The following is a 12,258-nucleotide window of genomic DNA, read 5'->3' on the forward strand; positions in this document are numbered from 1 at the left end:
ATATTCTATTATTGCCAGATCAGCTCAACTTGAGACAATTTGCTTTTGAGGTAAATGGTCTCATTCTATGGTCTAAGCAATTATTAACTAAATTATCTCTTCTTTGTACACAAGCACAAATCTTAATGAATAAATCTATTAGTATGTTAGGGGTATCATAAAATGTAGTATAAGCCCAAAATAAGAGTTTGTAATACTCTTCTCCTGTCAAAAACTGATATGGAATAAATATTACTTGCAGATCCATTAAGAAACCAAAATCGTGCAAAGCAGATGTGGCAGCAAAACCTAGAATGATAATGGGTTCCTCAAGAAAAGATGGGGTCAGCACCACTGTGTCCAGAAGGGAGGCAACAGGCAAGATGAACTGGGACACGTGCAGGAATGAATCGGGAGGTACGAGGTGAAGAGACGCTGCGGTCATGAAGATAGATCTGAGACATTCACTGTGCACACAGATGAAGGAGAGAACAGGAGCTGATGCCAAAGCCAAATGTCTAATTACATGGAGTTCTCACACACTTTGAGTGCTCCATTGCTATGTGACCAGGAAAGCAGTGGAAGATGGCATGAGTACTGGGGCTCCTGCACCCACATGGGAAACCTAGATGAAGCTCTTGTCTCCTGGCTTCTGCCTGGCTCAGCTCGGGCCCTGGCACTATGATAGGAGTGAACCTATAGATGAAGGATTTCTCTCTCTTTTCTCTTTCTGAGATCGGACATGACCCCCTAAAATTCATACAAAGATGTGGCCCCTTAAAATTCCCCTGAAGTGCTATCTGGGGTGTCACATATGCTACCAGAATTTGGATTGCCATACAATTTCACCACATGCTTATTAATAAATCCCCAATATTAATAAGCCCAAGAGGGTTCTTACCTAATGTTTCTTTTTGACAGGCAGAGTGGACAGTGAGAGAGACAGAGACAGAGAGAAAGGTCCTCCTTTTCCATTGGTTCACTACCCAATGGCCACTGTAGCCGGTGTGCTGTGGCCGGCGCACCGTGCTGATCCAAAGCCACGAGCCACGTGCTTCACCTGGTATCCCATGCAAGTGCAGGGCCCAAGAACCTGGGCCATCCTCCACTGCACTCCTGAACTACAGCAGAGAGCTGGACTGGAAGAGGAGCAACCGGGACAGAATCTGCACCCCGACCGGGACTAGAACCCGGGGTGCTGGAGCCACAGGTGGAGGATTAGCCTATTGAGCTGTAGTCTTCATGCTCACAAACCTTATCAATTTTAGCCTGTATGCCTGCCTACTCCTTTTCCTCTCCTTCCCTGTACCTCTGTCTTTCAAATCAATAAATAAATCTTTTTTAAGAAAAAGAAATTGATGAAATGACTATTTAAAGTGCTGACATGAAAACAGTGTCAACCAAGAATTCTATTTCTTGGGAAAAATATAACCTTCCATAACAAAGCAGAAATTAAGACATTCCTGATTAAAACAATGTTAAAGGGATCTCTTCACAGTAGATTTTTCATGCAAGAAATATTAAGGAGATTCAACTTTTGCATTGAAATAAATGGACACAGGACAACAAGTAAAAGTCTTATTAAGAGATAAATATTCCTGTTAAGAGTAACTATACAGATAATGGTAAAATTAATATTATTAAATTTTTAATATAAGTGCTTTGTTTCTATGTGATTTTAAATAAAAAATTATTATAGTAGAATCACAAATCTGTGTTACTGGAGATAATATAAAAACATCCAGTGTATAATAGCAACAACATTATGCTAAATAGGAAAAGCCAGTCACTAAAATAGCCAAATTCCAGGAGACAGAAGGAAGAGTGGTGGTTGGTAAGGAATGGGGTGCAAGTAATTACTATGTAATGGATATGAAGTTTCTGTTTTGCAGCATAAAATAATTCTGGCATGAATAGTGGTGACAGTTACAAAACAACGTGAATGTGCTTATTGTCATTTGACTTTACATTTCAAATAATTACTACAACTTTTCTGTTATCCAAATTTTGCTGCACTTTGAGTATCTTTATGGATTACACATCCTGATCAAGTGGATATTATCCAAGAAATGCATGGGTGGTTAAAAGAAAAGCAATCAATATAAACATTTTTTAGAATGGGGAAAAAAATTATCTCAACAGCTTTTTAAAAAAGTACTTGAGGGGTCAGCTCTGCGGCACAGCAGGTTAAAGCCTGGGCCTGCACTGCAGGCATCTCATATGGACACTGGTTCTAGACCCGGCTGTTCTACTTCCAATCCAGCTCTCTGCTATGGTCAGGGAAAGCAGTAGAAGATGGCCAAATCCTTAAGCCCCTGTACCCATGTAGGAGAAACCGAGGAGGCTTCCTGGCTTCTGGCTCCGGATTGGCATAGCTCCAGCAATTGCAGCATATTGGGGAGTGAACCAGCAGATGGAAGACTTTTCTCTTTCCCTCTCTGCCTCTCTTTCTCTCTCTGTGTGACACTTTCAAATAAATAAATAAATCTTTTTTAAAAAGTACTTGAAAAATTCAATGATGTGCATGATAAAAAAACTCTGAAAATTATAAGTAGATGGAAGCTTCCTTATATTGATATGATATATTGAAAACTACAAAACTGAATCTTATTAATTTCTTAAAGCTTAAAAGCTTGCTCTATGAAATAATGGAGGAAAAAATCCACCAAGGAAGTGTACTTTGTTTTTTTTTTTTTATTTTTTTAATCTTTTTTTTTTTTTTTTTTTTTTTTTTTTTTTTTTTTTTTTTACAGGCAGAGTGGATAGTGAGAAAGAGAGAGACAGAGAGAAAGGTCTTCCTTTTTGACATTGGTTCACCTTCCAATGGCCGCTGCGGCCGGTGCATCTTGCTGATCCGAAGCCAGGAGCCAGGTGCTTCTCCTGGTCTCCCATGCAGGTGCAGGGCCCAAGGACTTGGGCCATCCTCCACTGCCTTCCCGGGCCATAGCAGAGAGCTGGCCTGGAAGAGGGGCAACCGGGATAGAATCCGGTGCCCCAACTGGGACTAGAACCCGGTGTGCTGGCGCCGCAAGGTGGAGGATTAGCCTGTTAAGCCTCAGCGCCGGCCGGAAGTGTACTTTCACCACTGCCTTTCAACATAGCCCTGGAAGGTTTAGCCAGAAAAATTACACATGAAAAATAAATAAATGCATTAAAATAAAAAGGATGTATGAATATTTCTATTTGAAAGTGACATAGCACAGGAAAGTATACAATCAAACCAAAGACAAGAAGAGGAAATTAAAAATCTAAAAAACATTGTTGGGAATCTACAGGATACTGTAATAAAATGCACCATTCGGATTCTGGGAGTTCCTGAAGGCACTCCCAGAAAGGATTAGAAGGTGTTTTTTTTTTTTTTTTTTTTTTTTTTTTTTTTTTTTTTTTTTTGTGAAATACTAGCAGAAAACTTCCTGGGTTTGGAGAAGGATAGAGACATCCAAGTACAGGGAGTACACAGAACTCCCAATATACATGACCAGAAAAGATCCTCACCACGACACATTGTAATCAAGCTCACCACAGTGAAACATAAAGAAAAGATTCTAAAATGTGCAAGAGATAAATGCCAGATTACTTTCAGAAGATCTCCAATTAAACTCACAGAAGCCTTCTCATCAGAACCCCTGCAGGTTAGGAGAGAATGGCAAGATATAGCCCAAGTCCTAAGAGAAAAAAACCTGTAACCCCAGAATATTATATCATGCAAAGCTCTCATTTGTGAATGAAGGTGAAATAAAGACCTTTCATAACAAACAGAAATTCAATGAATTTGTCACCACCCGTCCAGCCCTGCAAAAGATGCCTAAAGGTATGTTACACAGAGAAACACTGAAACACTGTCATAAATATGAAAGAAGGTAAAGGAAGAAAATCTCTCACTAAAAGATCACAGAAAGTTCAAAGTATACATTAGAAATATATTTGGAAAAAGGGCAGGGCAAAGTCACTAGTTATCAATAGTCACATTGACGTAAAACGGCCTCAATTCTACAGTTAAAAGACACAGACTTGCTGAAGGATTTATGTGAATTAATGCTATAACTAGTACTCAAACAGTACTTTACACTTTGTGTTTCTGTGTGGGTGCAATCTTTACTTAATATATACTAAATTGATGTTCTGTATATAAAGATAATTGAAAATGAATCTTGATGTGAATGGGATGGGAGAGGGAGCGGGAGATGGAGGGTTGTGGGTAGGAGGGAAGTTATGGGGGTGGGGTGGGGAAAGCCACTGTAATCCAAAAGCTGTACTTTAAAAATTTATATTTATTAAATAAAAGTTAAAAAAAGAAAAAAAAAGAAATATGAAGAAGGAAGACTTTGTTAAACTGTAGAAGAAAAAAACCAAAACCCATCTATTTGCTGCTTAGAAGAAACACATCTCTTCAACAAAGGTGCATGCAGACTGAAAGTTTGAAAAAAGATATTCCATGCCAACAGAAACCAAAGTTGAGCTGGAATAGCCATCTTAATATCAGACAAAATAGATTTTAACACAGAAAGTGCTAAAAGAGACAAAGAGGGGCACTATATAATGATTAAGAGGTCAATTCAACAGGAAGATGTAACTATTATAAATGTATGTGCACCTAATAACAGGACACCAGGCTATTTAAAAGATGTGTTAAGGAACTTAAAGGGAGACTTAGACTCCAATACAGTAGTACTGGGGAACTTCAATACTCCACTCTCAGAAATAGACAGATCAACTGGACAGAAAATCAACAAGGAAACAGTAGATTTAATTGACACTATAGCCCAAATGGGTCTAACAGATATCTACAGACCTTTTCATCCCACAGTTGCAGAGTACACATTCTTCTCAGCAGTGCATGGAACTTTCTCTAGGATTGACCACATACTAGGCCATAAAGCAAATCTCAGCAAATTCAAAAGAATTGGAATCATACCATGCAGCTTCTCAGACCACAGTGGAATGAAGGTGGAAGTCAGCAACTCAGAAATCCCTAGAGCATATGCAAACACGTGGAGACTGAACAACATGCTCCTGAATGAAGAGTGGTTCATAGAAGAAATGAAAAGTGAATCAAAAACTTTCTGGAAGCAAATGAAGACAACAATACAACATATCAAAACTTATGGGATACAGCAAAAGCAGTGTTAAGAGGAAAGTTTATAGCAATAGGTGCCTACATCAAGAAATTGGAAAGGCACCAAATAAATGAGCTATCAATGTATCTCAAGGATAAATTAAAAACTACAGCAAACCAAACTCAAAACTAGTAGGAGAAGAAATCACAAAATTCAATACAAAAAAAATTACAAAAAGTCAGCAACACAAAGAGCCAGTTTTTTGAAAAAATAAACCAAATTGACACACCATTAACCCAACTAACAAAAAAATGAGAGAAACTTCAAATTATTAAAATTAGAGATGAAAAATGGAATGTACCCATAGGCTGCAGAAATAAAAAAAGACATCAGAAATTACTACAAAGAGTTGTATGTCAACAACCTTGGAAATTTAGCAGAAATGGATAGATTTCTGGACACATACATCCTACCTCAATTGAACCATGAAGACACAGAAATCCTAAACAAACCGATAACCATGCCAGAAATTGAATCAGTAATAAACATCCTCCCAAGAAAGAAAAGCCCAGGACCGGATTGATTCACTGCTGAGTTACACCAGATATTTAAAGAAGAACTAATGCCAATTTTTCTCAAGCTATTCCAAACAACTGAAAGAGAGGGAGGCTGGCGCCATGGCTCATTTGGCTAATCCTCCACTTGCAGCACCATACCCTGGGTTCTAGTCCTGGTTGGGGTGCTGGATTCTGTCCTGGTTGCTCCTCTTCCAGTCCAGCTCTCTGCTGTGGCCTGGGAAGGCAGTGGAGGATGGCCCAAGTGCTTGGGCCCTGCACCCACATGGGAGACCAGGAGGAAGCACCTGGTTTTGGATTGGTGCAGCGTGCCAGCTGTGGCGGCCATTTGTGGGGTGAACCAACAGAAGGAAGACCTTTCTCTCTGTCTCTCTCACTGTCTAACTCTGCCTGTCAAAAAAAAAAAAAAAAGAAAAAGAAAAAGAGAGGGAATCCTCCCAAATTCTTTCTATGAAGCCAGTATCAATTTCTAACCTGAAAAAGATGCATCATGAAAGCGTGTTGTATTTTAGCAAATTCTATCTCAGCGTTTATTGAGATAATCATATACTTTTTCTTCTGCAATTTGTTAATGTGGTGCATCACATTGACTGATTTGCGAATGTTGAACCATTTCTGCATAAGAGGGATAAATCACACTTGGTCTGGATAGATGATTTTTCTGGCGTATTGTTGGATTCTATTGGCTAGAATTTTACTGAGTATTTTTACATCTATGTTCATCAGTGAAATTGGTCAATGTAGTGGAACTGATAGCCCACAAACAAACGTAGATTTATGTCCAACTGACCTTTGGCCAGGGTGTCAAGGTAATGCAACAGGGAACAAGTAGCCTTGTCCACAAACAGTACAGTGATGATGTGATCCACACCTGCAGGTTGCCTCCTAGACACCAGCCTCTCTCTCCACCTCTGCACAACTTACTGTGTCTTTGTCTTCCTTCCATCTATTCTTTCCCACTGCACACTGAACACCTCCACACACACCATTCACTCCACCTGAAATTCTCTCTCCTGTCCTTCACTGCAGATTTCTAAGACCTCCTTCAATGTGCAGGATATGCACAAATCCCTCCCAGGCTAAATTATGTGCCACTCTCCCTTACACTTGCTCAGTGATGATGTCATTTCACATTACAGCATGATAGTCAGTGATTTTTAGTTGTTTGTAATTGTTTATTTTCACATGAGATGTGCATTATGTTCCTCCTTGGGTAGATTCTTTTCATCAAAAGAACAAGTCCAACATATTCTAATCATTTAAAAATTTGATTTTATATTATGTGTCTTCAAAACAATTATGGAAATGTACATTATTTTAAAAAATCAGAAGCTTCCATTTTTACACCAAATAAACTTACCTTTTAATTCCTTATTTCAACAAACTTTATATGAATACTCTAATATTTTTTATGATAGTTGGAGTTCATTTATATGATATGTAAAGTGCTTGTCAATCTATCTGACCATTTAAACATCCCTTGTAGATATGAAATTAATCAATAAAACTCAAAATGCACAGGAAATCAAATAACTGTTGTAAACATTTTACCTTCTCCATTTTGATCAAGAAACAATCGATAAAGTCCCGAGGACTGTTAACATCCAGGGATTTTTGGTGTTCTTTCACTTTCTCCATAATAAAATTTTTCACATAATCAGAATTATTTAGTAAGGTGTTATGAATTCCTGGGAAGTAATCAATAAGAGCAGGGAAATTATTGCAGACCTAAAACAGAAAACAATAATTTGTTGAATGATATATACATATATACCCTATTTAGGAGTTATAGCTATAAATATGAACAAATATGGTGTCCATCATCATGGGGAATCTTCTCTTGTAAATATACGGTAGTTCTATTCAGGGAGAGAAGTTGGACAAGAAAATCAAAGATGAAAGTCATTTCCCAGACTCATACATAATTTTTATAGTGTAAAATCCTCTTTATATGAATCTTATTTTTTACATAAATCCTTTGCTACAAAATTGAAATATAATAGGAAATCTGAGCATTGTGGTCCAGCAGGTAAACTCACTGCAGTGAATGCCAGCATCCCACACTGTGTGCTCCATTGAGTCCCAGCTACTCCACCTCCTGCTGCTGGGCCTGAGAGGCAATCTGTGATGGCTCAAGTACTTAAGTTCCTGGTTCCTCGCAGCTGCCTGGCCTAATCCTGGTTTTGGGAGCATTCAGAACATGAACCAGAAGATGGAAGAGCTATTTCTCTCTCTCTCTCTCTCTCTCTCTCTCTCTCTGCCTCTCTTCCTCTCCCTCTCCCTCCCCTCTCCCTTTCCGTCTCCCTTTCCCTCTCTCTCTCTCTCTCTCTCTCTCTCTGATCCTGCCTTTTAATAAATAAATATATTAAGAATAAAAGGACATGGATATTCATTGATTGACAAAGATATTCTTTGTCTAGTCATCAAAGTGGGCTTTGTAAAAATAAGGCTTGGAGTTTAGTGGAAAAATCACAGGACAAGAGGCCAGTGCTATGGCTCAATTAGCTAATCCTCTGCCTGCGGTGCTGGCATCCCATGTGGGTCCCGGGTTCTAGTCCTGGTTGCTCCTCTTCCAGTCCAGCTCTCTGCTGTGGCCTGGGAAGGCAGTGGAGGATGGCCGAAGTGCTTGGGCCCTGCACCCGCATGGGAGACCAGGAGAAGCACCTGGCTCCTGGCTTCGGATTGGCCGCAGCGCGCCGGCCATAGCGGCCATTTGGGGAGTGAATCAATGGAAGGAAGACCTTTTTCTCTATCTCTCTCTCTCTCACTGTCTAAAACTTTACCTGTTAAATAAATTTTAAAAACATCACAGGACAAGAAGATAATGGACACAAACACTAATCCAGTATTTGGACACTCATATTCCTGTGTGTAAATAAAAGTTTCCATCAATTTTACAATATTCATTGACATCAACTCTGCTGAGACTGTGCCTGTCTAAACATTCTCATCACAACTTGGTACATGTAGAATTTTGCACCTGTCAGATAAAGGAGCACAAATGGTTTCTCAGGAAAAAAACATCTCACTCTCACCTGCATCCAAGGAGAGCTCAGAATCTTAACATTTTCATTTAATTTTTCCATCAGTTTAAGAAACTCCTCATCTTTATAATCAAAGCGATTATGGAAAATAATGGAGCAGATCACATTGCAGGGAGCACAGCCCAGGATAAAGGTGGGATCACAGGGTGAGGCTGAAGAATTGAAAACAATTTTAAAATACCATTAAAATATAGATATGAAGCTTGTTAATTTTGTCCATGGTAATTTAGAAATTGTAAGCAATACATGATAGAGTACAGGACATTAGGAGACTTGAGTTAGTTGTTTCTATGTCACACGTTTTAAATATTTTTAACATTTACAGAAATCTAAGTTGTTAGATGACTTATTATTTTACCCCAGTGAGGTAGAGGATAATTTGGAAAACCTTGAGACCTGGGTATTTGTGTGTGTACCTATGTGTTATTTACAAAATACCTGATTTTCAGTTTTTCACTTTGCTTAGAAGAGAGCATTATTAGACAAGGCAATTTTTATCTGACTGATAATCAGACACACTGTGAACAACGCACCATGGAGTAGTAGACTTCGTGGATGTAGAGAAATAATAATCACAAATTCTGACTCACATTCTAAAGACTAGAAGGAGAAAAGCAAAGTAGAAAAGAGACACTCTCTACTTCAGAAAATGAAATTAAGAGCTATTATAAACTCCGGAAATCTTTTAAATAAATAATTTTATGGGAGAGTATATGTGTATTATGCTACAGGATACATTTGCTCAAAATAAAAATCAATAAAGGTAGTATATACAACAAGGCACAGCGATTTTTTAAAATATTGATGACAGAGCATAGTAAGTGACAGGAACTTTGTTCAGATATGCCTAGGGAGACAAAACTGCACACAGCACCACTGGTGTCCAGCACTAGGCTCTGGCCTGGGGAAACCTCAGACATGTCAGTGAAGCTGAGCCTGCAGATGTGAACGCCCCTGAGGGTCGGTTCTTGTCCCATTAGAGGCTGATGGGTCATTGCCACCATATGCGTTTGCCCAGTTTCCACCATGAAGTGTTCTGCAATAGGTAGAAGCATTCAGGCTATGGGGAAAATACTGCTCTTCAATTCTTTCAGAAAATACACTCAAAAATTATATCCATAATTTCTGATTGCAAATTATAGAAACCGACTTGGGACAGAAGAGTATTAAGTGAATTTTTCTACTCACACCAGACACAGAACCATGCTGTACACATAGCACAGATCCACACAAACTCCCCACTTCTCTGCTCCAAACCTCCCCTCCCCCCATGGGAGAGGCAACCAGGCCTCAGGATGCAGGCTTGCCCACCCTGCCAGGTTTCCCAGGGCAGCATAGAGAAGGAGCAGTGAAGAGTCAGGGATGTGGGGTAAAGGTCACCCACCGTTGGTTTTTCTCAGCTCCTCCACCAGGCAGCGGGCCTCCTCTTGAACTCGGTCCTCAATGCTCCTCTTCCCCATCCCGAAATTCCGCAGGGTCATGAGTGAGAAGCGCCGCATCTCCTTCCATGTGTTTGCATTGCTGAAAGCGATTCCTGCCAGAATGAGAAACAGAAACTAGGAGGGAGGGAGATCCCAGCAAGTAGGAAGAAGCTGACATGAGGCAGCCACACAGATGGCCAAGCTCTGTCGGAGGAGATTTTCAAGTCTCTGCTTTCTAACCACTCCATCTCATTTCCACTGTTTAACACACACACACACTTACCGAGTCCCTTACTAACTTTTTCAAGCATAGGAACACTGCCTCTTCCAGCAAACTCCTCTCCAAGATCAACCAGGGCCTCCTTCACTGCCTCGTATCCGTGCAGCACCACAGTGGGCTTCATGCCCAGATACACAGTGAACACGGGGCCATAGCGTTCTGAGAACTGGGAAGAGAAACCAATATCACAAAAAGAAAACACATGTCATCCACAGAGTGTGTCTGATTCAGACAGAAATTAGCATTGTCTATGTTATCTCTTTATTCTGCCTTGGATTCAAATATTTTTATTTATAACTAAATATGATAGTGATTGTTATGTCTGCCACTTATGAATGACCTATGATGACCCATAGAATAGCCCAGGTAGTTGCTATGCAGTTTACATTGAATTCTCAAATAATGCATACAACAATTTAATTGTACTATTATATAAATAAAGAAGCTGGGACTGGAATTCTAAATTAATCTCCAGTTTCCTGTAGCCAGTAATTAGAAGCTATTTGCTGCCTATTCAAACTCTGTTACTTTAAATCAATACCCAGGTGACTTCAGGATCACATGGCAAGCCCTTTTCATGAGGATCTTGACTCAGTAGTGTGATGATGACACTAGTGATGTATGTTCTTTAAAGTCACCCCAAGTAAGTCTAATGCCCAGCAAAATTTGAAATCTTCTGGCATTAAAAAGACAATTAATATAAAATCAAATTGTTAAATTATTAGAATATCTGGGACTTGTTCTTTGACTATGACCTTGTCTAAATAAGATCGAAATCGGCGAACTCAAAAGACTTCCATAGCCTTGGCAACTCATGACAAGACCCAAGGGAGATTACTGATGCCATAAATAAGAGTGTCAATTTGTTAAATCAACAACAGGAGGCACTGTGCACTTACTCCTCATGTAGGATCTCTGTCCTTAATGTGTTGTTCAATGTGAATTAATGCCATAACTAGCACTCAAACAGTATTTTACACTGTATATTCTGTGTGGGTGCAAACTGTTGAAATCTTTACTTAATATACACTAAATTGATCTTCTGTATATAAAGATAATTGAAAATGAATCTTGATTTGAACGGAATGGGAGAGGGAGCGGGAGATGGAGGGTTGTGGGCAGGAGGAAACCACATGTATATATAATAGATGATTTATTGAATGAAATTTGTATCAGAAGCACTTCACTTATCACTGACCTTCAGGCAAATGGCTGAAAATCAAAGGTCAGCAGTACTCCTGATTCTTGTCACTTAGTTATTTTGATTCTATCTACAGGGACCTAAATATTTCTCAACTCCTGAAATTGGTAGAAGAAGCATCAAAGCTTACAGAGAGCATTTTGGTTTATAATCCTCTGTCATAAGAATCTGCATCCAGAGATAAATTTTATTTTAAAAAGAGTCAATCTATTTTCCCTTTGTATGCCACAGGAGGAGCATAATGAATACTTACCTTAGTTAGGGATTTACTGATGTCCTTAGCATCTATCTGGAGAATATTTCCAATGATTGGGAAAGGAGTGGGGCCAGGAGGGAGCTTTCCTCTCCCGGAATTCTGCTTCCAGAGTGCAAGGAGAAGTAAACAGCAGAGACCCAACACCAGGACCACAACTGGATCCATTCTCTTCTTCCTGGGTTCACTGTGAGCTGGGAAGCACAGGTTTTTATACCACTCTTGCTAATATCCTTCTCTGAGGGGTCAAGCAATGATGCACTTTATCCTCTCTTCTGAGTGGACTTTGCCTCCTTGACAGAGATGAAAACAAGATATTCTTTAGTTGCATCATGTTCTTTCCTGTGCTCATTCTGGAAATGGTAATTTCATTGTACTGGGTTGTGCCCATGTATTGGTAGTTGGAAAAAATAAAAACAAAGCAGGTTGTTTCAATATGCAACCGTGA

The 12,258-nt window shown here is 39.4% G+C and overlaps 1 protein-coding gene across 2 annotated transcripts in view; it reads right to left on the reverse strand.

Moving 5' to 3' along the window:
- LOC133775878 (cytochrome P450 2C5) overlaps window positions 1-12,044 on the reverse strand; it is a 101,681-nt gene extending 89,637 nt beyond the window's left edge. Inside the window, exons 1-5 of one of the 2 annotated variants that reach the window (XM_062214373.1) lie at window positions 11,811-12,044; window positions 10,360-10,522; window positions 10,040-10,189; window positions 8,647-8,807; window positions 7,163-7,339 (exon numbers count right to left, since the gene is read on the reverse strand). In XM_062214373.1, coding sequence (XP_062070357.1) covers window positions 7,163-7,339; window positions 8,647-8,807; window positions 10,040-10,189; window positions 10,360-10,522; window positions 11,811-11,978 — 819 coding nt within the window. In that variant the 5' untranslated portion in view covers window positions 11,979-12,044. The remainder of the gene's footprint in view (window positions 1-7,162; window positions 7,340-8,646; window positions 8,808-10,039; window positions 10,190-10,359; window positions 10,523-11,810) is intronic. The other variant, XM_062214372.1, reaches the window with a different exon arrangement.
- Window positions 12,045-12,258: the final 214 nt, after the last annotated feature.

Source organism: Lepus europaeus, chromosome 17 (assembly GCF_033115175.1).
Source record: "Lepus europaeus isolate LE1 chromosome 17, mLepTim1.pri, whole genome shotgun sequence".
NCBI lineage: Eukaryota > Metazoa > Chordata > Mammalia > Lagomorpha > Leporidae > Lepus > Lepus europaeus.